This window comes from Eretmochelys imbricata, chromosome 11 (genome assembly GCF_965152235.1).
Source record: "Eretmochelys imbricata isolate rEreImb1 chromosome 11, rEreImb1.hap1, whole genome shotgun sequence".
NCBI classification, from domain to species: Eukaryota; Metazoa; Chordata; order Testudines; family Cheloniidae; genus Eretmochelys; species Eretmochelys imbricata.
Genome location: NC_135582.1, coordinates 51,946,569 through 51,973,280, shown reverse-complemented (window position 1 = coordinate 51,973,280; position 26,712 = coordinate 51,946,569). Strand labels below are relative to the sequence as shown.

General features: G+C 37.9%; 1 protein-coding gene across 1 annotated transcript in view; it reads right to left on the bottom strand.

Annotated features, from left to right (window-relative positions):
• WDR75 (WD repeat domain 75) overlaps positions 1-26,712 on the bottom strand; it is a 38,633-nt gene that overhangs the window by 2,437 nt on the left and 9,484 nt on the right. The window contains exons 3-20 of the mRNA XM_077829399.1: positions 24,790-24,855; positions 23,189-23,288; positions 21,703-21,827; positions 19,750-19,820; positions 18,881-18,997; positions 17,995-18,083; positions 16,940-17,098; positions 16,384-16,443; positions 16,178-16,293; positions 15,333-15,508; positions 14,335-14,498; positions 11,321-11,501; positions 8,699-8,793; positions 7,100-7,195; positions 6,089-6,258; positions 5,401-5,460; positions 464-610; positions 268-359 (exon numbers count right to left, since the gene is read on the bottom strand). Coding sequence (XP_077685525.1) covers positions 268-359; positions 464-610; positions 5,401-5,460; positions 6,089-6,258; positions 7,100-7,195; positions 8,699-8,793; positions 11,321-11,501; positions 14,335-14,498; positions 15,333-15,508; positions 16,178-16,293; positions 16,384-16,443; positions 16,940-17,098; positions 17,995-18,083; positions 18,881-18,997; positions 19,750-19,820; positions 21,703-21,827; positions 23,189-23,288; positions 24,790-24,855 — 2,084 coding nt within the window. The remainder of the gene's footprint in view (positions 1-267; positions 360-463; positions 611-5,400; positions 5,461-6,088; positions 6,259-7,099; positions 7,196-8,698; positions 8,794-11,320; positions 11,502-14,334; positions 14,499-15,332; positions 15,509-16,177; positions 16,294-16,383; positions 16,444-16,939; positions 17,099-17,994; positions 18,084-18,880; positions 18,998-19,749; positions 19,821-21,702; positions 21,828-23,188; positions 23,289-24,789; positions 24,856-26,712) is intronic.

Here is a 26,712-nt window from a genome sequence, read left to right as displayed (position 1 = left end):
ATAAATTAAATCCTAATTAAAAAAACCCTAGGAACTCCTGTGGGGGCCTCTCTCCCCCAATTTCAACTATTTAAATTTTGCCTTCATGATCTCCTTTACAGATAGAGTATTCACTTCCTGAGACAATGACACCTTAATTATAATCATTCTTATGAACTATGATAATGAATGGAATGAATAAAAAAAATAGGAAAAGTGCCACAACACTTAAGTAAGATCTAGTTGACATATGAAACTTATTTAAGCCACCTTGACTGTTTTTTTTACCTTTTATTCTCCTTGGATATCAGCATTGAATTAATAAAAATGGAACACAAGAAAGAAGCAGATGGCAACACATGTGCAGGAGTGTGTAGGAGCTGAGGAGACAAGAAAACAGAGGTTTTACTGAAGTTCCATTTCTCATGCTTTTATATATATATTTATTACACACACATACACACTCTCTCTCTCTCTCTCTCACCTCTTTGATTGCAGGTGAATCTTGGGCTAAGTGACTCTGGACAACTGCTGTGCCAAGATCTGCATTCTCTTTTGATTGTTGTTGATGCCTGTGCTTTCCCAATAGCAAATAAAAGGGGGTCATAGGGAGACTCTCCTCTACTGCCAGCTAAAAAGAGCAAAGTAAAAAACAGAATAGGTAGTTTAAAAGGGGAAAGAGCCCTTCCTTTCTGAGAAGAAAAGGACAATATTTCAGGGCCAAGAATCTGAATTCTCTCTCTCATACAAATGCCAACAGCTAACAAAATGCTAATGTTCAGCAATAAGTGTTTAGAATTTTCCAACACACAGTTCAGATACAGCCTAATTCATTTGGATATTGTGAATATTCTTCTTTAAATTTTACATTTTAACACTCCACATTAAACTTTAATTCAGTTATAATCAGAAAAGTGACTTTAACAACAACAAAAAAAGCACCTTTTTACTCAAAAGATCTGATTTCTGTGCACATTCTGAGTAAGATCTGATTACTTCAATTACTCAAGGGCATATTATCCCTCAGCCTCTGCATGCAGGGTGGATAAAAACTGATAAGGTCCAAACTTAGATTATACATCTATTAAAGTCATTTAAATCCAATACAAAAATATTAAGCAGTACATTTGCTGCCAAATATTAAAGAAAGTCAAACCACTGGATTGGTTTGTCACTGATTATGCACCTGGAACCAGAATTTGTTGTAGTGCTAACCCAGTTTTTAACAGTAGCCTCTTCTGCAGGTGCAGGAAGAATATTTTCTTTATTTCTGTTTATTCCCCTAGTTCAGTTCAATGACTTGTTCATTCAAAGTTAAGAAACTAAATGGGAGTTGAAATGGTATACTTGTTTTCCTCTTCTAATCTATGAAGAACATCTAGGTGTGAGAGGATGAGATCTATTAGTTCTAAAATCTTGAAGGACATGACGACCAAAAAATCAGCTCAATTCACTAACTACAGATATTACCCTTGTTTAATAAATCGAGTTTTAAATATGAAAAATATTTTGCTCAACTCTATGATAAGAAAAAAGTTTAGTATCCAGCACATTTCAGGTAGTTTTCTTTAAAAAAAAAAATTCTGTTTTGGCAGATTTTTAATTGAATTTGAATTTCCACCCAAGTACAGCTTGGCACAATGCAAGTAAAAAAAATTAATCTAGTAAATAACAAATGAATCATTCACCATTTTCTAACATAACTCTTATATTTTTTATCAATAAGCTATATAATTGTTTAAATCAGTGTATATAGATTTAATGTATTTTCCTGGTTAGCAAAAAGAAGCACAAAATATAATGTAAAGGCTACATTTAGTTGCAATTCAACAACATGTTTTAATGGTTACCAACCCATGAGAAATCAACTTTTCTTTTGGAAAATAACTAAAAAGTACAAATGCAAACCATAATTAAAATCAAATTATTTAAATCAACGTTTGCTGCTTGCTGATTTACCTCAATTCACTATCTGCGTGAAGAGGGGACTGGCATCCAACGGCTCTTGGGCCCCGCAGACAGAATCACAGAACTGGAAGGGACCTTGAGAGCTCATCTAGTCCAGTCCCCTGCTCTCAAGGCAGGACTAAGTATTATCTAGACCATCCCTGACAGGTATTTGTCTAACCTGCTCTTAAAAATCCCCAGTGATGGAGATTCCACAACCTCCCTAGACAATTTATTTCAGTGCTTAACCAATCTGACAGGAAATTTTACCTAATGTCCAATCTAAACCACCCTTCCTGCAATTTAAGCCCATTGCTTCTTGTCCTATCCTCAGAGGTTAACAACAATTTTTCTCCCTCCTCCTTGTAACAATCTTTTATGTACTTGAAAACTGTTATGTCCCCTCTCGGTCTTCTCTTCTCCAGACTAAACAAACCCAATTTTTTTTTCAATCTTCCCTCAGAGGTCATGTTTTCTAGACCTTTAATCATTTTTTGTTGCTCTTCTCTGCACTTTCTCCAATTTGTCCACACCTTTCCTGAAATGTGACGCCCAGAACTGGACACAATACTCCAGTTGAGGCCTAAGCAGCATGGAGTAGAGCGGAAGAATTATGTCTCATGTCTTGCTTACAATACTCTTGCTAATACATCCCAAAATGATGTTCGCTTTTTTTTTTTTTTTTTGCAACAGTGTTACACTGTTGGCTCATATTTAGCTTGTGGTCTACTATGACCCCCAGATCCCTTTCCACAGTACTCCTTCCTAGGCAGTCATTTCCCATTTTGTATGTGTGCCACTGATTGTTCCTTCCTAAGTGGAGTACTTTGCATTTGTCCTTATTGAATTACAGAATATTTGCTTCAGAACATTTCTCCAGATCATTTTGAATTTTAATCCTATCCTCCAAAGCACTTGCAACCCCTCCCAGCTTGGTATCGTCCACAAACTTTATAAGTGTACTCTCTATGCCATTATCTAAATCACTGATGAAGATATTGAACAGAACCGATCCATGTGGGACCCCACTCGTTATGCCCTTCCAGCATGAATGTGAACCACTGATAACTATGCTCTAGGAACAATTTTCCAATCAGTTATGCACCCTCCTTATAGTAGCTCCATCTAGTTGTATTTCCCTAATTGGTTTATGAGAAGGTCATGCAAGACAGTATCAAAAGCCTTACTAAAGTCAAGGTATACCACATCTACTGCTTCCCCCCCCCACAAGGCTTGTTACCCTGTCAAAGAAAGATATCAGGTTGGTTTGACATGATTTGTTCTTGACAAATCCATGCTGACTGTTATTTGTCACCTTATCATCTTCTAGGTGTTTGCAAATTGATTGCTTAATTATTTGCTCCATTATCTTTCCAGGTACAGAAGTTAAGCTGACTGGTCTGCAATTCCCTGGGTTGTCCTTATTTCCCTTTTTATAGATGGGCACTATATTTGCCCTTTTCCAGTCTTCTGGAATGTCTCCCATCTTCGATGACTTTTCAAAGATAATTGCTAATGGCTCAGATGCGTCACTTTTGTGACTTCTTTCTCCTTTAACCCAAGCTCATGAATCGAGGATCACAGGGAGAAAGGGAGTTAGCTGTGGAGCTAACATTGTAACTCACCCACATTTCCTCTGCAATTTGGACCCCATCCTCAAGGGAGTAGGAGGTCTGGGAGCATGGGCTGAGTGGAGCCACTTGCATGGCTCCTGTAAAAGCCAGTTTAACAAGGAATCTGAGAGGGGTAGTTGAGGAAGAGGGGCCACACAAATCCAGTGGAAACCCCCAAAATCTAAATCACATCTTCCCTACCCCTATATGGGAGCAGAGGTACAGCTCCAAGGAACTACAAAAGCCATTTAGATTCTATACTGGTTCATGCATCAAATTAACTTCTAACAATGTATCCTTTAATATACATGTTGATGCATGGAGCTAGAAAGAACCCATCTTGACTTTCAGATTCCAGGTGTATACACAGGGCTAGAAATTAGAATTACCTCCCCAACACTTTGTCAATTTAGCAGCCTGGATCTGGAGTCAGACACCCTATGGCAGCAGTTTTACACAGTCACTTCTCAGACTAGTATCACTACCACTGAACTAAAGAGTACAGAATAAATGATGAATAGTTACTATTTTCTCAAACAGATGAATATAGTTTTAAGAAGTCTATTTTAAGTCTTAGTGATTTGTTTTAGATTGTGACTGTGAATAGTAGCTATCTGAACTTTGATATGCATTGCTTAATTGGGATTGATCAAATTAATCAAGTGGTACTGTTTTTGTTCTGATTCAATGAGTATGGAAGCACTCCTAAAGGTGTGAAAGAAGTTACAGCGACCTAAGCGTTGTCCACACTGGTGCTATGTCGGCAGGAGATGCTCTCCAATGCAGTTGTGCCAAAGTAGTGATTCTAGTATAAACCTGCCCCTAGTACGAAAGCTTTCTGTATATGAATTTTAAATTCACTCAATACTTGCTCATATAATTTTGAAATTCACTTAACACTAATGCTCGTGAAGATTAATCAAATTTCCACTTTCCATGAAACTCAAACAAAGGGCCATTAACAATATGACTATAGTAGAGCCTCACAGTTACGAACACCTCGGGAATGGAGGCTGTTCGTAACGGAACAAAACGTTATTGTTCTTTCAAAAATTTACAACTGAATACTGATATATTAAATACAGCTTTGAAGAAAAATGCTGTTTTTAAACCATCTTAATTTAAATGAAACAAGCACAAAAACAGTTTCCTTCGCTTGTCAAATTTATTAAAAAAAACTTTCCTTTTTTTTTTTGGTTGTTAACGTTTAACACAGTACTGTACTTGCTTCCCCCCACCCCCCTCCAGTCTCTGCAGCTGCCTGACTGCATACTTCTGGTTCCAAATGAGGCATGTGACTGACCACTTAGTTCTTAACTCTCGTGTTTATATCTTTGAGGTTCTACTGTATGTGTAATTTATAAAACACGAATTGACTTCTGCACAAAGTCAATTTTTTGCATTTTCCCAGCTCTACATTAAAAAGCATTTTCAGAAGTTACAGAATGCAGCATCTCCATTATTAAGTACACAAGAAAATAGTTAACACAGAAAACTAAAGATTTTAAACAGCTGCAGTGCCATGCCAATTGAGAAGTAATAGCACTTTAAAATACCAAGATACCTCTTTTAAGGTATGTGCTTTTTAGTACAGATGCAACACTTTTTTGCCAGGAGAAAGGACAGCCATTTGTTACTTCAGCTTTTAATAAGTCTTTATAAAAGGAGCAATACTGCTAAAAAATAAGCAAAAAATCAAATTAAACATGACTGCATCTTTAGATTAGCACCTCTCGTTCCATGTCAAGGTCATCTGAACACTTATGACAGAAGAGAATTTAGATCTGACAAATAAGTTTCCAACTGAATGAATTTTGAACTCCTTTGCACAGCCCGGCTATCAGAACAACTGTAAAAATACCTGTTTACTTGATGGTGTAAGCCTTTCTTCTGTGGACTTTGTGCTAAATGTCAGTAGATCCTAGAACATGCAGAATGATGCAGTCAGATTACGGAGTGGAACGACACTTCAATGTATTATTTACAAAATAGTTTCATGGTCCGAAAATTTGTCATTTGAGTGAAATAAAAGCAGACATACATTCCCCACAGCATATTTCATACAGAAACCACAACAAAACAATGAAGGGGAAAAGTCAGAGACCAAGAGATGGAGGGTGGAAAGGGGAAGAGCAGGAAGGAAAGACAAAACTCTGGGGGCAACTAGTAGGTTTTGGATTTAATAATTTAACGATTTAAAAAAAATATTTGCATAAAGAGCAATAAATAGTTCATAAGGTAGTCTGATAAGTGTTAGGCAATAATGTCAATTTTCTTTATAGATCCCCAGATTATGTAGTGTTGCTCTTTCATCCAGTTGAGGCAGTGGAATCAAAAGTAATCAAGGAAGAAGTTGGACTGTTTTGGAAACTGAAAACCAATGACCACATTATACCTTATGCTGGTTAAAAGCAACAACAAATTCATAAATGGAAGCCCATTACACTGACTACCAGAGGCCTGGATTTTTATTGCTTGATCAGCAGTTAGCATGAAAGTTTTAAAGCAACAGTTCTCTTATTCCCCCTTCCCTGCCTGTCACTTCTTACCTGTGTTCCAGTCAGGAAGTAAAGTTGAGATCTGCTTAACCACTGGTGTTTTTCTGAGCCAATTGATTCAGGCACATCTCTTGGAATGAAGACAGCCCACTGGATTCTCTCTCTACAGACATTTCTCTGGATACAGAATGGCTTTGGCTCATTTGGCTTAAATACAAACACTGGCAAAACAATTTTTTTTAATTTTAATAAACAAAAGCATTTTCTTCCCACCCTTCTTGGGCTCGACAAGGCCCCACATGTCATAGCTAAAGATGGCCGGATGGGACTCCCCTCAACTTCAGTGTGCAGTTATCCTTAATTGGATGGATAATGTGTGACTGAATGATAGGCGGCATCCATCCCCAAGAATGTACATTCTACCTTCATGGTATTCCCAGCCAGAGAGCAAAAACAGAAACTAAACCTCTCTGCAAAGCAAAAGAACTAAAAACGTTGCATTAAGGCTCTATCTACATTAGACATTATACACAGTGAAAAATGCCCCCCTAAATTTAGGTAGTGTGGAAAGGACTAAGAATTAGGGATGTAAATACAGTTTAAAAAATTAACCGTTAAAAAGATTTACACATATTTCGTTTAAACCGTTAACCAATTAAAGGGCCGGAAAACTGGCTGGCCCAGGGATTAACGGTTTAGGCAGGTTAATCGGTAAGACTAATGCTTACTGGTTAACATTTTACATCCCTACTAAGAACACCCCATGCAGAAAGAGTGACTGACCCATATTTGCATTGCCAAAGTAGCAACCAACTGTGTTCAGGGAAGGATGGGTGGCAGGGGAGCCCTACTTACCTGCTGGTATCAGACATGGCCCAGTTTCCTACACAGACAAAATTTAAGGAACTACAGTCTATTTTGTGACTTTAAAAAACACAACCCAACCAACCAACCAAAAAAACCCCAGGTCTTCAACAATAAAAATACAATCTTCTAGAAGCTATGTTTTCAGTGTTGCAGCTTTCACCCTCTCTTGCTAGCGAAGGAAACCTTTGTACTTACGGTCTGAACCTTCCAAGAGCCTTGAGACTGCAGCAATGTTTTCTGAAAGAGGGTCAGGTTGCAGCACCATGACGTTGAGCTGGGCACTCCATTCCACTAAAAAATAAACCACAAGACATGAAAGGAAGCTAGATGTTTTACTAAATAAGAAGCCAAATGTCGAACACACACCTGTAGCTATACCTCTGCCTGGAAGACTCAAACTTTAATATTCACAGGGGAGTCAAAACAGATATTTATATCAATCCTGCTATACCAGTATAAGAGAAAAAGGGTAGGATTATCTAGTCAGTTGGAGTTTGCTGTGCACACACACTCTGGACCTGAGGGTTTAAAAAAAAAAGGCTCTGATTTGCATAATCTAGTCATACTTGTACTGGATAGAAGGAAGCATACAATATTGTTTGGAATCCTGCTATCCCAAACCCGTTCATTACTCTTCCCCAAACGACTACTCAGTACAACCTGATTTAGTTTGTAGGTTATAAAAAGGAGATGGAAAATAACCCTTGCATATTGACAGGATATTTCTCTAGCCAGTAGAAAGCTGTTAACCTCATTCTCATATGTTGTACTCAGCCTCCGCCTGTGAATGTACCCAAAACTGCAGGTTTTAAGCTTTTTAAAATTACTGATTTAAATGTTCAGTTGTGGGAAATTATGGGAGAGTAAGACAATTATCTGGTGACAACAGACATCAAGATTCAAAAAAGTTATCCTTATAACCGTTGTCAACATCACATGGCAAAATATACGAAGTAACTATCTTTAAAACAAATTAATAAGTTCTCAAGCAGAATTTTTCTCATTTTGCCTATCTACATTTCTCTTATTATTGATGAGAACTTTGTCGGTTTGCATGTATGATGAAATCAACGTTTACTGACATTTACTAATACAAATTAATCATTCCAAGCCTAATCATACTCCAGCTCAGAAAATTTCCTCAATAGTCAAAATATAAGCGTAAACATTTCAGCCAGGAATGCTGCAGGCTTTACAATGGTGTAGTGTCAGTTAGTAAAGCAAACAGGGATTACAGCAGGGGTGGCCAACCTGAGCCTGAGAAGGAGCCAGAATTTACCAATGTACGTTGCCAAAGAGCCACAGTAACACATCAGCAGCCCCGCATCAGCTCCCCCCGCCCCGCCTGCTCCCAGCACCTCCCACCCACTAGCAGCCCTGCTGATCAGCATCCTCTCCTCCCCAATCAGCTGGAGGCTCTGCAGGGGGTGGAGTGGGGGCAGGGCCTGTGGCAGAGCCAGGGGCTGAGCAGCGAGCGTGCGCGCACCCCCCATTGGAAAGTTGGCGCCTGTATCTCCAGGCCCGGTGTCGGTGCCAATTCAAGAAGCAGCATATTATCTTCTGAAGAGCCACATGTGGCTCTGGAGCCACAGGTTAGCCACCCCTGGTCTACAGTGTTACATTGAACTGAAGTATGTAAAGTACCTCTATTATGCTTCCATAGGCTGTTAAGTGGCAGGTCAGTTTAGAATCAAAGCTCAAAGTATTCTGGGTCACACTGAAAATGTAAGTGCTAACTATTATCAGTACTGCCCTGGCAGGTAACATTCATTGATTTAACAAAATCGATCTTACATGCACAACTGAGCAGGTTCCAGCAACAAAGAAAGCCATTATCGGTGGTGCCAAGAAGGTATTTGGAACAACTTAGTCTCCCAAAACACAGGTTCCTAGGTTAATAAAAGCCAAAATAAAGTTAATAAGCCTTAGATCTTCTGTTTATCTTTGTAAATTACCATTACAATCACAAGCACGCTTTCCGTTAAATCTTAAATCCTTTTAAATTAAGCCAAATTCTACTCAGTTAACTACTGTAACTGCAAAATTTAGTCCTCTAGATCCTTCTCTAGTGGCTCAAAAGCGCTATAATCTTTAAAAAAATCTCAGCAAAAAGCAGCTGCGTCTATGGACACTTACAACATTCTTTAAAACACCCTACTTTCAAAGAGATGCCATTATAAGCCTGATTCCATACTGGTCACAATAAGCTGTTAATCAATCATGGGTGTTAAAGAAGTGACAGTGTAATAAAAAAATCGTATAAAGCATTCCTACCTGTGTTACTAAACAGTACTACAGATTTTCTCTCTCCTTTTCAGTTTTACTAGTCTAATTTACTTTTCACCATTAATACGGTTTCCTTAGTATATCTCCTCAGATTGGAGAGTAAAATTAGGCTGGTCTGTTTCTAATTTTAATTTCTGGTTCTCTTGCACTAGTACAATTAAGTAGCATCCTGATTTCTAGTACTTCAAGAGAAAATAAGTGTCTTTAAAAAGCCTTTGTGTGATGACATTTCTAATATTAATATCAGAAAGTAACCAAGTTTGTGTTTCAAAAGGATTAGTTATTCTAGGTCTAATGTAAATGATAATTCCTCTTTAATTACAGCATAGCTGTCCAATACATACAATTAAGGCCATCCAAATATTTAACCGTCTGCAGAAAATTTACCATTGCACCACTATGTAGACCATAAAGGTTCTATCATAGCTAACAAGAAAAAAATTCTCTGGGTTAATAGATTACAGACTTATCATTAACCTAAAAGCTGGTCAATTTTTTAAAAAGTGAGTTTAACATAGCTGTGGTTAATACACCTGTCCCTGAATTTTTCTGCCAGCTTCTGTCCTTTTACAGTCACAAATTGCTCAAATTTCTTTCCCCTATTGTGAGAGACCCATAGGAAATTGACTATTCAGAGGAAAACGTGAAACTGACCAACTATACAAAATGCTGACAAATTCACAGAACTACAGTTATCGTCCTAAAGTGTTCAATGAACACCAACAGGTCAAAAAGATTGAGTTTTGCATTTTTAAGTTGACAGTGTCCTTTTAAGATGGCCATAACTCAGTATTTGTTTTCAGTCGTTTGTTGCAAATAGTTACACCTCAGCAGGCTAGGTACTTGATAGCAGTACTGTGTCACCATTCTCAGGAGCACCACCTGTGACAGGCAGTACTTCCAAGAAAAAATTTCACAGTATTAGCCAATCTTCTCAGAAATATATATTCCCATGTGACAGGAGGATAATGGATAAAAGGGTCAAAGCTCTGAGAATAATGATGGGTCATACCCATTACTATGCCAAGGTAGTAAAAACTATTTTCTCAAGTTACAAGCACTTTTCCAAACCCGATCTGCTTGGTAAAAAACAAAAACAACCAAACACTTCCACAAATACTGCACTCTCAAAGACAGTATTATAATGAGAAGGGAGAATAAAGTGTGTATCTTAAAAGTTTATTCAATGGAGTGAATGCTTCAAGTGAATCTTTAGCATTTTTAAGATACCAGATTCAGACAAAGCAAATTTCTTGCAATTTTTTCAACCTGGCATCTTTATAACTAGATCAACCCAGGAACTATATTGAAGGAATGGTAAAGCAGAAATGTATATTCACACAAGTCCAGAAACTCAAAAGTGAGATTGTCCTAGTCTCCATTTCAACTCCTCTCATCCCCAGCAATGACCTATGGTTTTCTTCTGTATTATCCTGATCAAGAACTTGTGTGTCTAGACATCAGGATGCCTTCTGTTGAAATCAAACAATACTGGACAATGGAACAACTTTCTCAGCAAATATTTTGCAATATGGGTTAACCAGGATCCAAAATGACAAAAGTTTCACACTAATAATAAATTCTCAGTTCACTTGTTTAATTTGGTATTAGTGATTTTTTAATTAAGCTGTTCTTTTATAATGCACATGTTTAAGTAGGAAAGTGATTGGGCTGGTGTGGAAAAGGGGGAGGGTGATCAGCTTTAACCCCTTGATCCTCAGCTCCGCCCTGCAGAATAATGGAAATAAAGGAGAGAGAAAGAGAGTCAGTAGTAACTGTGTCCTGAATATGTGAAGTAGGCATGGGTATATAGTGGAAGAAGGGAGTCACACAAGAGAGATGGAGGGGCAGATGAAACAGCAAAGGGAGCTGGGTGGACTGATCTTCCTTTAGGAAAAGTTATTGAACAAGCCCAACTTTTAGCAAAACAGCTTTAAATAAATATTGTAACAAATATTTTAGTACCTACAACTCTAAAAGCTCATAATCAGAGTAGATTTATACAAATGTTAAATATTTCATCTCTGTATGAATACATACTAGTGCTCTTTGAATGCTATAGATGAAATTACCTTTTTAAGTAGTCTTAACTTGAAAGTAAAAAGCCAAATGATAAACAATGTTACATACTGTATTTTTCCAGGTGGATGACAGAAAGTGCATATAAGATCCCAGGTATCCGAGTTCCACACAGTGACTGTTTCTTCAAAGCTAACAGCAAGTAAAGAGCCATCTTCTGAGAAACAGCAGTTAGTAGCTGGATAGTTGTGATAGCTGCCCACAAAATCACAGCTCCATCCCATAATTTGTTCTGTTAGATTGAACCATTAATACATTTGTTAATTCTTTCTATATTAAGACTTCTAAATGAAATTGAGTAGCACTTCTGTTAAGATACTATTCAGATTCTCTAAGCAAAACTATTTATATTTGAAAAAGTTGTACATTTTTGTAGGGTTTTTAAAAAAAATCTGACCCATGTCAGTACAGAAAACGCCTAGCAAGCGTTGCATTCTTTAGGTTCTGCACTTGAACCACTAATTTGACACATCATGGAATTTGCACACTGCCATGTTTTTGTTCAATATGCAAACTACATTAAATGTAACTTTAAAAAAAGAGGTTGCTAGAAAGATCTAATTTTAATTCCTGTCACCATACTGAAGGCAGGTCAATATTATCAATGAAAATGTACAGCCTTAAAAAGTATTGGACATTTCAGGCCAAAGACACTTGGGGTTATTTCTAAAAATGTAAGTGTCCTTTCCTATACTTGATTTTCACTGAACCAGATTAACACACAGGTAAATTTTAAGCTTCATGCACAATATAGTAACCTGTCAGCAAACTTCCTTGTTAACTGTCAACTTCTTCTGGATCTCTTTCCCATCATCATCAATTACCATAAAAACAAACAGGAATTATCTCTTTCCAAGCTGATTTATTCAATGATAAACAAGTAACTTGTTTGGAATTTCCCCAGTTGGTTCCACAGTAACAATATATTCTCTCAACTGATTTTGAAATAAACGGCTGGTGTGGTAAAATACAGAAAGTAGATTATTTTTTTAAAAAAAAGTATTATACTTTACACTATGCTTACAAGTTGCAGAAATAGATATTCATTACATGTTCTTATTTCTCTTTTGCTTTTACATTGTTTCTCTAGAAGGCAAAGTACCAAGATATAAAGGGACAAGACACAAAAATCGGTTTTACTAAAAATGAAAATAAGCCAGTGGGATGTTCTACACATACAATAAATAAATCACTGTATTGTTTTTTGATCTACTGTTGCGGGGCAGCTCTTTCCTCTTCAGTTCCCAGGTATACAAGATCAAATACACAATGCAAATACACAAAGACAGAGCAGCTATATACTCCCATGCATGCCATGACACTGAACTCCATACAGCCTTTGTATGTATGGAGGATGCAAAAGCAAGAGGGACTTGTTTAGTGGATTCAAAACACTTTCATGGTGGGTGCAGGAAGAACCATTAAACCCCATCCACCTCTCCACTTCATACCCAGTTAGTACTGGCTGCAGCCTGGTTGTGCAGTTAGTTAGGAATTGAGACAAGTCAGGGCAGTGGGAACGCATTCCCTCCAACACAGTTTCTAAGAGCAAAGAGAGTTTACTCATGGAACTGGGATTTAGTTGAGGATTAAGGTTATTTAACCCTAGAAAACAAAGCATGTTGGTACTTAGATATGAGTGTAAGTTGCCAAAATGTCCTTTAATAGTTCACAATAGTAAGTAAGTTCATCAACATGTGTAACAAGGGTTTCAGTACATAAACATATCTATGTAAGTGCTAGCAATAAGAATATGAATCTTTGTTTATATTCACCGTGGCATATTTAGGCATTGTACAAGAGCTAAATCCAATGGCTCAGAGAAATTCACTAAGGCAAACAGAAACTACCAAAAGATAAAAGGTAACCTGTGTAGTCTAATGGTATCAGAAAAAAATTATATTTATTTATGAAGATTAAAACAAAATGAACATAACCAAACTGCAAGCGGATCACTGAAAGGCTGCTGTCAAAAACCATATTTGAGAACCTATGAAGACTGACACACCAATGTCAGGAAAGTTCGTCAAAATGAAGTGTGCCAGGAAGTGCATTAATGGGGAGCCCCTCATATCTGTGGGTTGGAAGGGTTATGGCACGTTACATACCCTTATGAAGTCCTTATCTTTTATTACTGTGTGTTACAATGAGTCAACATGATTTCGGGTGGGTGAAGAGTCTTCAATTATTTCTCATCTATACAATCCACAGAATTATGTTCTGTCTGCATTTAGAATGCAGTTTAATATCTGCATGCAAGAGCGGATAAGAATTTAACTACAAGATACTGTACTAGGACAGTATTTTCCATTATGTGGCAACAGATCAAGTCAATTAAACAAGGATACCACCTTTCCAAGTGTTGCTCTCATGAGCAACCTCTGAATAAGAGGACTTTGCCCAAAGAAAAAAACAAAACAAAACAAAACCTCCTTTCCAACAACAAAGTAAAGGTTGGGCTGTAATCACTCTCATGAGCAGTGGATGGAGGTCACTGTTCCCTTCTGTGTAGGGGAGTGGTTCTCAACTTTTTCATACTACTGTACTCCTTTCAGGAGTCCGATTTGTCTTGTGGACCACCAAGTTTCACCTCACTTAAAAACTACTGCTTACAAAATCAGACAAAAAAATACAAAACTGTCACAGCGCACTATTACTGAAAAATTCCTCTCATTTTGTCCGTATGAAATTTTAGTTTGTACTGACTTGGCTAGTGCTTTTTATGTAGCCTGTTGTAAAATTAGGCAAATATCTAGATGAGTTGATGTACCCCCTGGAAGAACTCTGCATACCCCTGGTTGAGAACAACTAGTGTAGGGTTTAGGCTAGTGGGATCTGTGCATTCATGTCCCTACCACACCTCCAACTTGCCTACATTCCTAACTATGGGAAATGATGCAAAAGGGTGATGGAGCTCTGTACTAGGGTGCACAGAAGAGAATGCAGTACTTCTGTTTTGTTTCTGATCCTGTGCACTTGCATATGGATGGAGAAGAGCGGAGTCACAATTTTCACATGTTCAACAGGTGGTGAATAAGAGCAAATTACATATTGGCCATACTCACTCTCTGAGTCAGAGTCATCCACCAACACCCAGACTTTAAATCGACCATCCTTCCCAGCTGTTACCAAGGTAGGAGTTCCATCTTCCAATTCATCTGTGTCACGGAAACACAGAGCTGTTACATGATCCTCATGTGGCATATTTATTCTGGTGTTCAGAGTAAAGCTATAGGGGAGAAAAACCTAAATTCACTATTTTATGTCATTTTGAATTTGCAACAGGTTTGTGTTCTGCTTCTTTTTTGGGGGGTGGGGGGGAAGGAAGGAAGAGGATGGTGGTTTGGAAAAGGGAGAAGAAGTGGTTTGAAGACAGTTTTGTTACCAGCCAATACATAATCTCACATTTAGTTTACCAGGTCTGTTCTCCTGCATTCCCCCCACAAAATTATGATGTAATTTGGAGAACAGAATTCTGATTTATTTAGATTCCTAAGATATACCTACTAGAAGTGCTCCTCCTAAGCTCTGGGCACCCCTTCTAATAGCTAACACTTGATCAACATGGAAAATTATTATTACATAGAAACATTTAAATTTCACTTTTAAACTCCAATCCCATAACTATCGTGCCAAACAACTTTGTGTAACATCTATCCAGTCCCCTCCTAAATAAGCAAGAAAAAAAAGTGAACTTTATGTGCGTCCAGAAGATTAACAAATCCAGACCCTGGAAGACCAGGTGAGTATTAGCATTGGGGTGCTGTTTCAAGGTTTTACATATTTATCTATACAGTATATCTGGCCAGATGGTATAATAGATTAGAGTGACAAAACAGATTCAAAGAGGTGGTATTAACATGTAAAGAAACCTGATGGCTACTGAAGTATACAAACTTGTTTAAACTGTTAATTTCAAGAACTACAATTCAAGTAAGCGTGACTGATAATTCATACACGAGAGTGCTATTTAAATGTAGACACTACAGTCATTTGCACAATATTTAACAAGAAGTCAAATATTTTGTGGTTTACCTAGGGGCTGACTATAAACTATCAGTACCTTTGTGTTTGCTCATCATAGTTCCACAGTTTCATCTGTAATTCAAGTTCAGTTTCCTTTTCTTCTCGCTGTTCCACCGTTGCTAACCAGCTGCCTCGAGCACTAAATGCAGCCTTCACCAAGTCAACCTGGTTTAGACCTACTTGATGGATGTATTCCTGCTGCACGATATCGAGCTGGAGAGTCACAAGAGCAAAATTAATTTTAAAGGTCAAGAGAGAGTTTGGAGAAGTCAGTCATAGAAAAAGGACACTACAGAAGGAAAGATGTTCTGGAAATTATCAGGACCATTGAAAACTAAATGAAATACTGAACAGTGAAACTGATTGCCAATACATGGGCCTTAATACATGAGAAATATCTGCAAAGGCCATGTAGATTCCACAATACAGAAGATGTGACAACACACCAAAATACACTTTGATTTCAATATTTAGCATATAAAGGCACCAATGACCATTGTGTAGGGCATTTTCTGTAGATTCTGACAGTCTTATTACATTCACTTCCAAGTTGTCCACCACCATAAAAATTGTGATTAGCATTTCAAGGCATAACTTTAAGGAATCAATTCAAATCTTCAAATCCTACTACGTTTATACAGTACAATAATTTGAACTTGTGTAATATCCTTGCCACAGTACAGCTCTGCAAGTCAAGGCACAGATAAGCGACTTTCTTAAGGTCACAGAGGAAGTCTGTTGCAAAGCTGAGACTAGAACACAGTTCTACTGATTCCAATCTTATGCTATAACCATTGAACTACTCTCTCTTACCTACATCATATTTCAAGTGTAATTCTGTCACATAAGTGTATAACTTACAGCACCAGTCTATCAACTTACATTGTACAACTGTTTGTCAGTTTGGAGACAATAGAACTGCAGATGACCAGGTTTTCCATTCAGAACCAAAGCTTTAGTTCTAGGATCAACCACCAAACCAGTCTTGACATCACTGCCTGCAGTGAAGAGCAATAGCAAATGATCCAAGTTAGAAAGGGATGTCTTTAGCCATCTAAGCAGAAGAAAAATTGTTTTACTGCACGTACCTTTGACTAATCCTTGAATTACAGCAGAAACTCTCAGGTTGCTATGTATGATTGTTATTTCTGAATGTACAAATACATATACATTAGCAAGGCAAGGTAAAGGCTTCTGTGATGTAAAACAGCAACAGTTAGCTATATTCTACAACTGGAAAAATCAGGATATGCACCACCCAAAATTAATCTTTAAGAAGTCATTCTACTACTTAATGAGCTACAAATGCACCATATATATGTGCACTAAACATTAAATTGAAAATCACATGGAAAGTCAGCAGCACAAGAATGTTTGAAACAAGAAAGAAAAAGTACCAGCTTATCAGAATCTTTGGGACCAACTGCAATGATGGAAAAACTAAGTTACAAGCTCCCACAATTTGTAAACAAAGTCCAATGATTGCTAGCATAGGAAATAAAAGATCAAACATCTACTCTTTCAGATGAGATTTGAACTTGTGTACAATACCGAACAGTGAATCTTAAGTTCATATATTCTAATAAATCTATGGCTCATGAATTCCTTATGGAATGAATACTACTACAATAGGTTTGGGCTTACTGTTCTCTGTGTGAGAGGTACAATAGAAAGTTCCATCCGGTGAGGCTGAGATGTATTCAATAGTAGATCCCAAACGGGGCAGGAATTCCTTCTTACAATCTGATCCATCACGCCACTGAACCAGTACAGACTCAACCCCACCACTCAGCAGGCTGGTGCCTTACATGCAATAAAAAACCACAGTAGGTAAAGGAACAATTCCAAACTGACATCTATATATTTCTACTGCGCTTGTCACTATGATATCTAGAGACTAATTCTATATTTAAACTCTTTAAATTATGTCCCAAGCAAAAAATTACACATCACTGCCACACAACTGGTCAAATGGCTCAAATCTCTTAACATGCCCATCTGATCTCTCAGACTCAATAAGACAAACACTGCTACTGCAAGCATCAAAATGTCACTTAATAAATACTATCTTGGGAACAGCTGATTTCATTCATTTCTTGGGGCAGTCAACTATTTTTTGTGTTACAACACCATAGAAACTCTCTATTTAATATTAAATACTGCAAAATGCTTCCTGCTTGGGGGAAAAGGCTTTGAAGCAAGACCAATACTCTGGGGATGAGTCATGTTCCCACTAAAGTTAACAAGAGCTTTTCCACTAAATTCAAAGGAAGTAAAGCGTGGGCCCAGATAAGATTTCTTTGGCTTGTTTTTTTAAATTTGGATTTGACTCCAACAAGAACTTAGGTTTCCCCATCTCCTCACAAGATGATTGTTGCATAATAAAGGTGACAGTTGGTTTAGGATTTACATTGCCAAAGAAGGAAAATCTTTGAAGTCATGTCTGCCAGCCAAAATAGTGGCACGAAACATGCTTACACATCTGATTTCCTTGCTTTTTTGTAAAAAGTATACAGCTGTGCACACAAAATAGCCACAACTGCTTCCATCTTTCCATTACTCCACCCAAAAAGTCCTCAAAAAACCTTTCCTGGAGACATAAATCCATTCCTAGAATTTAAATATTTGTTCATAGGTGGATGACTCCAAACTTCAGCAGTTTCTTTTTTCTTCCTGCACTTTAAGACATTTGCACTCACCCTCTACAGAGAAAGCTAGATCCATGACTACATCGTGGTGCCAGTGCAGTGTGGAGAAAGTGTACTCTCTTTTGTGGTTAAAATTTCTCCTGTTAGGAAGAAAACATTTAATTTAGTAGCAGAATAGGTGTTGGAGAGAATAATCTGTAAGGAAACAAAAATGGGCATGCCAAATTGAATAAAATGTAAAATAAATATACTAACATCTATCATAATCCTTCCAGTGCGGCTTTCTTGTATGTTCAGGTGACGGAAAGGAAGAGGCACAGACTACACACTAGGCATAAGATCCCTAGGGAATTGCTGCCAGTTGGGGCAAGAACAACCCCTGATCTGGAGCACTGAAGCAGTGCTGTTACTGGCTGCTAGTTCTCAAATTCTCTTGTCCATTTCCCTTACACAACCACTCAGGAGAGAAGAGCTAGCCTCTCTGCTAGTCACTGACTGGCTTTGTCTGAATATGAACTCCCATCATGCTTTCACTGGGGTTCCCAAAACCTCGTACAGAAGTCTCTAACCTCCATCCACAGCACAGGCCCAATTCAAACACTTCAGTTTTAAAGTTGCAGGGTGCAGCTAAGGGCACATTTTCCATTTGTGATCATGTGCAAATTAGACAGCCTTGAGGTCAGTCATAATTTACAGCTTTGAGAGCCACTGGATGGCTATCCTCAATAGACCCTTACTTATAATCATTTCTACAGGAGCCACTTCTGACTATGGTAAGGGAGGGTGCTAGATCCAATCAGAGATCCAATTATGTCAATGGCTGAACACCACTGTGAAGCAGAAAGTCCTGTGCCTACTCTCATGACTCGTTATGCTCAAGTTCTATTATTATAATGTCAAATCAATGCTAGCTGGAGAGCTGTCAAGTTTAACATACCAGAGACGAATCTTGCCATCTTTATGTCCACTTGCTATACAGTCTTCCTTAGGGTGACAGGCTACACAAGTAAAATAGTTGTTTGTGCCTTTTCTACTTGTTGCACTTAAAGGAAACCTTCAAAAATTAAAGAGTCGTTTTAATTAGAGTTCAATGTTAGATGAAGCTTCTCAATAGTCTTCATATGTAGTCTACTTGCAGCTGGGGCTATGTCAAAAAAGATCAGAGCAATCACTGCACAAATGCAAATTAAAAGATACTTCTGACTGCACATGGGATTCCAAGGAGCGAGCAACTGGTTGAGAGTATTCCTGAACTACAAGAAAGTTGACAAAAGTTAGGTATACCCCTCCCAAGAAAAGGACAGACACCATCCCCACTTAGCTTGCTAGATTCTTCCCCCCAACAAAGCAGCAGCATCTACATCTCCTCAGGACCTTACACAAAACATCATAATTTAAGTCCCTGTTTCAATCCAGCAATAGAAAAGTGATGACACTATCGCCTGGGCCTAGGCTAAGAGTTGCTTGGCATCCCACAAATCAATGATGGCACTGCAGCCCAAACTGCCTCTGTTTCCCCACAGCAGCCTCAGACACACATTGAACAAGGGGGGCTGCCAGAACAGAATTTTGAAGAATCTGCCGGTGGATGAGCAGTTACTCAACATCACTTGCTAGGATTTCAGAAATGAAAAAGAAGTCATTCATGAAGAATCCCATTTGGCCATGCAATGATCTGCAGTTGAATCAGTGGTATCAAAGGATGCTGATGGAGCTAAAATAAACTGCATACAGCTGACCTGTTAACATACAGATACATATTTATGAGGTTTCATAGCTGACAACATTTACAGCCGTTAGTCTTACCTATTAACCTTTTTCTTTTTGAAAAAACACACAAGGAGATGAAGGCCACGCACTGATGCCACATATTCACCCTGTTACAGCAATACAGCAAGTTAGGACTTTGTATTTGATATAGATTCATATTGAAACTGGAGCACAACAAATGGGCCTTTGATCATGTTTCTTAAGCAGGTCTGTATCAAGATGCCATTACCCTAATCGATGAGAGTTGCTTGCATGTAGTGAGATGTTACTGCTCCCCATTTTAATACAGCTAATATAAACTCATACAGCCTAAAAGATTTTTTAAAACTTGCTTTGTTTGTAACACCCTCCAAGAAACTACTCAATATATCCCCCACTTCCTGGGACAAGCTTTGCATGGAGTTACAGTCATGCAATCCCAGAGAAGTATACACGGGTAAAATAATGTGTGGAATCTCTTGCTTTGTGCATATATGCAATTATTATAAGGTTGCATATGAATGGTTGTTTGGGATACTGGCACAAATTCCTTTTTCATATAGAAAAATAGTTTAGTACTATTTATTAAAAATCCAAGAGTTCCATTAATTTTATGCCAGAACCAGGAGCTCTTACTTAATTTTGTTCCAGAACAAACGCAGATGAAAACACAAATATTGAATTTGCAGTCATACTCCCTCCTATCTTTAGGTATAATAAAAGCAATACTCCTAAGCTTCTGTAGCTCCTGTCCTGCTCTATAAAAGCAAAGGATCCATTAGGGTACACAGGGTCTGAAACATGACTAAAAACAGCATCTTCTTACACAACACGTCTGGTCTGGGTGAATAGAGAGTACAGTAAAAGCCTATATCTGTCACTACTACTGTTGACACTTAAGCTGATTCTATTCTATTCCACAGATGAAAAAAAATCAGCTAAGTTTTAACTGTATAATATTTACTACCGGTGACAATACATAACCCAAGGGACCACCCCCAACCCCAAATAGCTTCTCTTTTATATTTCAGGCTCACCTTGTAAGTCAGCTGTTTGGGAACCTTCCCCCCGCCCTCCCCAAAAAACCTAAACAAAACAGTTTTTTAAAATGTAAATTTATATCTGAGCTGGGAATAACAAACAGGGAACTCCACAATGCTATTTTTACAGTCTTTTTTTAGAGTACAAACGCACTGTTAGCTCATCTTTTTGTGCATCAGAGCTAAAAACATTAGAGCAAAAACCAACATTAATTCTTTTGATTTGTGTGGTCCCATTTTCCCCAGAGGACAGGTGTTCTTTTTGGTATATAGTTTAGATTTTTAAAGGAAGAGGGAAGGGATGTAGCTTACTGAATTCAGAGTTATTTCATTACCTGACTTTTGCTAGTGCTCTGAGACAAATAAAGTTGGTCATCTAATCAGAGCCTTTTGATCTTTAATATCTTAGTGTTTTTTTAAAAAAAAGTAAGCGGGAAAGAGCCAAAATTTTGCAAACAGACAAGAAAAATAAGTCAGATAATATTCTGGGTCCAACATGTTGAACACAATTTTCAATTAACATTTACCACCACAAAAAAGCCTTCAAGGCCAAAAGTGTATTGTATGCCTAGTACGAGAATTGTGACTTCTTTCTAAAGAAAGGGACATTTTACTGGATTAAGTGCTTGAAATTGTATAATTTTCCTTCATTTTTACCCTAATGCAATGAAGTTGTATTGTAGGACATACTTTTGCAACTCACCAGCAATCCTGGTTTTATTATATATTTATGAAATTATAAGAACAGATAGTGCTGCATGTCAAATTTGTTGAGGCAAGCTTTCCGAGATCAGTGGTTTGCAGTAAAGGGGAAAAGTCAGGATTCATACTAGGCTTGCATAGCAAGGACACATTACTTCTTTTAGTGATCAGATTATGTGGGTAATCACATTTTTTTGTATATCAGACTAAACAGTATGTGGTTAACATATTTTATATAAAAGAAAAACATTTAAAAAGGTAAATATACTTCTCTTCCAAACGCAGTACATTTGGGCGACTGGCCTATATCATCCAAAATCAAAGACAGTTCCTTAGCTTCAACTTCTTGGTCTGGTGTTTTTGGCAGTTTCACAGAAACAAGCTGGAACGAGTCTGGTCAAATAAAGACTTTGGTCAGTAAAAGAATTTTGTGCATGATGTTATAGTACATATATGTGTTCAAAAGGCGAGTATGTGGGTGCACCTGTTGTCCTCAATATAAAATCCACACTAGCTCCTTCAGTGTTGTTTTGAACGCATGCTTAAAGATGCATACTTAAGGATGAAGTCCTAACACCTTTATGTTATATTTTTGTCTCAGATGTTTCTGTGCCAAACTGCAACACAGACAGATGAGCTCTAGATTTTTCCATAGTGGTTTCCTGTGTAACATAAAGCAGAAACCAAACCAAATTACATAGATTTGTTCTTCCTCTGAAGTGGCATTCATAGGAGTATCATACAAGTTAAGTCATATATCTATTTTCTCAGGCTTTGAATAGTTGAATTTATGCCAATACTAGAACTGGTCAGTTTTTTCCCCCCCATCATCATGTTTTTTTTCAATTGGAAAATGCTCATTTGTTGAAACTGAAACTTTTTGCAGAAACAGAGCAGAACCTGGGTCTTCCATATCCCAGGTGAGTTGCTACTGGCTATGCGGGCATGACAATTTTTGAAAAGTTTAGATTTTGTTCTGATGCAAAACGAAAACAAATACGGAAACCTCTAAGTTTTCCACAAAACAAAGTTCTTGTTTTCATGCCAGCCTTAACTGATACTGGTTATTGTAGTGATGTAGCTTTTAAATATGGTAACATGACCTCAGGATACACTTAGAAGTTTAAATATAGGTCAAGAGACTCAAATAATTATGTCTATAATACATAACATTAGGTATGTATAGCACAACTGTTTGGGAATTAAGATTAAGCTTTGATACAATCAAAATCCAAAAAGTGAAAATACTAAATTGCACATTACCGTTTTGTATCTTGTTGAAACTATAGTAATTGTTAGATGTACAGCAATGGATATTTTACCTATTTAAAGGACACTTTCAAGATATCTTTACAAAAATCACTTTCCTACAGTATGTGGTTTACTAATAAGGCTGTAGATTATTAAGAGTGAAAATGTACCCAGATTAATTCACTCTCCACCTTCTGTGCTGTTGGTACACTTTTTACATTTCATTCAGCACAGACAGTAAAACCAAACCAGATAGGTTCTGGTCAAGTGCACCAACACAGTATTGTTGTGTTTGCGGTCCATGTTATATCAATGGAAGGGTTAAATAAAACTTCATTTCCATGGGATTAATCAGACTTTGTAAATCTTTCTTTTGTCCCCCCAGAACAAAAATTACAAAACAATTTGGGGCCTCAACTAAGTTATCAGAGTCCCTTTAAACATTCAAGCATACTTAATATCACACTGCAACGAAGTACAAACTGAAGTTAATTATACTGTACCTAATGAATCTTCATTTTTCTTTGGAATTATAGTGAACACTGAATCCTCAGAACCAGCAAGCATATAGAACGCAAAAAGTTTGTATCCAACAACAAAAGTCTGAAGAAAAAACCAACGAAGTAGTTATGAAATGTGAACGTCAAATTAGCTGGACAATTGTCAATTATTCTGAAGTTCTCGTACAGTCAGATAGTGAACAGTTTACAACCTAGTCAGAGATTCTTTTTATCCTGGGCCTTGTTGCTTTTTAAAAAAAATGTTTGCTAAAAGCTTGTAGTTGATCATTCTCAATTTGAAGTCAAAAGAAAAAAAAAAGCATGATTTTGATTGGTAACCCTATTACAGAACAAAAGGCTTATGTCAGTCTTGTTTAGCAGTATTTGTATATTGTTTACTGGGAAGGCTAAAGCTAACATCCTACCCTCTGCTACATGGTGGGGTGGAACAAAGATACATAGGGAGCCTATTCTTCCTCCACCCTCCAAGGCAGGACTTCTCCTCAGCTCAGGAGCAATAGGATAGAGCTGGCTGCCACAGCAGCTCACAGACTACATCTCCAAGGGGACACACTCAGCATCTAGTCTGACATCAATAACTGCAACACATGTGCTAAATGCTACCTTAAACACTCATTGTTCCTGCTCAGATGAGAGGCAAAGTACATCTCAGCACCATCCCACAATACACATCTGTCTGCATCTTTTAACAGTTGCCCTTAGTCAAGCTTTAGTCCCAGACAGTTTATATGCAGTGGAACAGCAGCCCTCAAACTGTCATCCTTGGACCAGAGGTAGCTTGTAAAGCCCTTCTTGGCTACCCTCACAAATAAATATTCTGAGAAGTAAGCTGTGCAGGAATTGGAATATTGTGAGGAGAGGTGATTCATGAGAGAAGCCATCCCATACGAAGGTCTATAAAATGAAAAAATATGGTATAACTTCAATTACCTGAAAGTCGTCGTTCTCCCCCCACCCCCTAGGTGAGGCAGGGAAAGACATGCAAACTGTCTTGGAAGCCAGATAGTCGAAGATAGAGAGAGGAGCTGCCTGAGCCAATCAACTAGCTAAAATAAGGAAGGGAGAACAGAAGAGCTACACTGAGCACAAAAATCAGATATCTTTGTGCGTATAACTCTTCCTCCCTCCTTTCTTCAGCCTACCAATCTTGGGAAAAAGTTTGGACAGCTTCTCTCCTAGGCGTCATCTTCACACAACTGTGCAGTAAGTCTCAAGCAACACGGAGGACCTTCTGATAACCATGGTTTTAGTGTACTGAATATTTAAGAAGGGACTGCATGCTTCATTAGCTAAGGGTCATCAAAAATGTCACTGCAGGCCCTAGCTAGGGGGCAGCAAATTTCTCCTGCCTTCAGTGAGAGGCCTGCTCAGGAACAAAATACAATCATATTAACAAACACTGCTTTTGAAGCCAGGGTTTATGTTCATCTCCACTAAAAGCTTCAGAGAGCCAGAATTTGGCCCTGTGTGTTTTGTTCAGCCCCAGTATTCATTTAACTGATGGTCAACAGTGAACAACAACTCTGGAATCCATGAACAACTATGACAAAAACAGTTTTTTTTTTGTTTTTTTTTTTACATACTTTAATGAGAATTCCATCTGTGAAGTCCCAGAGTTTGATGGTGCCATCTAGAGAGCAAGAATACAGCTGGAAAGGAAAAATAAAATAAGTTATGAAAAGAACTCAAATAGCAAAGCAAAACACTAGGGTCAAGATTTTACACAAAATGAGATCCTCAAGTTGGGCTCTTAAATCCATACTTGGGCAACTAAGTGGCTGGATTTTTCAAAAGTGCTAAGCACCAAGTTCCAATTGACGTCTAACAAAATACACATACTGCTATTCTACTTTGATGTACACACTTTTGAGATATGCAGTTTGAGACCACGTGTGTTCCTATTTCGTATCTGAACATCACATTAAGGTTACCTAGCATGTGAATGCTAATATACATTTACAGTGCATGTGCAAAGATAACAGGCGCACAGACCTTTGGGAAATAGATTCAGTCCCCTTCTACAAGTCGGCCCAGACTTTATGCACAGCAACAGAAAAAGCCAAACAGAAGCAGCTCAGAACCACCTCAATTTTTCTTCTTCAAATACATATTCTAACTCAAAGTTAAAGCTGAAAATTTAAGTATTCCCCACTTGTTTCTCCCAACCCTCACAAGATAAAAATCTCACACTTAGAGGATGCACAGGCAAAACTTAATGATGCCATCAGCTGAATAACTGTGTACTCTCAAATTTATCATTTGATTGCTACAGATAGTATAGTAGGAAGGAAAGGTCAGAATTAGCTCAAATATTTAAGGTGTTGTTGCTAATGCAAATATATTTTTCCATGTTTTGAAAGAGATCATACACACTCAACAGCAGTGGTTCCCAAACTTTAACAACCTGTGAACCCCTTTCACTAAAATGTCACGAACCCCCTCCTAAAAATGAATATTTCCAGGGATTTTCTCCTTTATCTGTGTATAAATTATAAAAGCAGTGATCTTCGAAATATAAAATTTGTTTTTATGACATGCTTATTACACACTATTTATTATTATTATTGATTACAGTATTATTACATTATGAAAACAGCAACACTGTCTCAAGATCTCATTTTCGTAGCTTGTATCACTTTGAATAAGCGTGAAATAAGACAAGGCTCCTATGTTTCATCAAGGAGTATCAGATGTGAAACAGCATAAAGGTATTTAAGAAATCAGCTCACAGAGTTCCTCCTACACAAGAATTCAGGTTTGCCTGGACTGCTCAGGACAACGCACCTTACAACAAAGCTTAAACTTGTTCTTCATAATAGTTTTGAAAACAATACTAGCTGCCTATTTCATTTTAAAAACAGCAAAAAATATCCACCTCCCTTTCCATTTCTTACAAGGAGTCTTGAAGTTTAAATCTCCTCAGTGATAGATATGCTTGCTTTGATTTGCTTAGCTCTTGGAAGTTCAGGGGCTCCGTGCTGCTGGCCCTGTGCTGCCTGGGGTCCCTAGGGACAGCTCTGTCCACCATTAGGGAATAAACTCCTCCCCAAGAATGCCTTGTAATGTTTCACAAACCCTAGTTTGGGAACCACTGCTCTACAGTTACAGTAGGTAGATGTGTTCATATTGGGGAGAGGCATGTGTAATGAAGACAAAAGTTATTAGAGTTACCAATATTTATGCATAAGGACATAATACAAACACTAGCTGAGATCAGGAATAAGTTTCTCCACAGTATAGCTGCACAGTTGGATTCACTGTAAGTGCTATGGGCCACTCATTCCTGTGCCAATGCAGAGCCTGACACTTGAGAGGTTGATTAGGAAATCCCTAAAGCCATGTACTGATTACCATACCCTCTGGGAAATGGCCGGGATTTAGCCATGCCTGCTCCTACTCCAGACATAACCCTGGCATGTCTCCTACACCAGGGTATCCCTTATAGCTGCTTTGTGACTCTTTTCCCCATATAGCTGGCACAGAGCGGGCCACAAGGCACTGAGCAA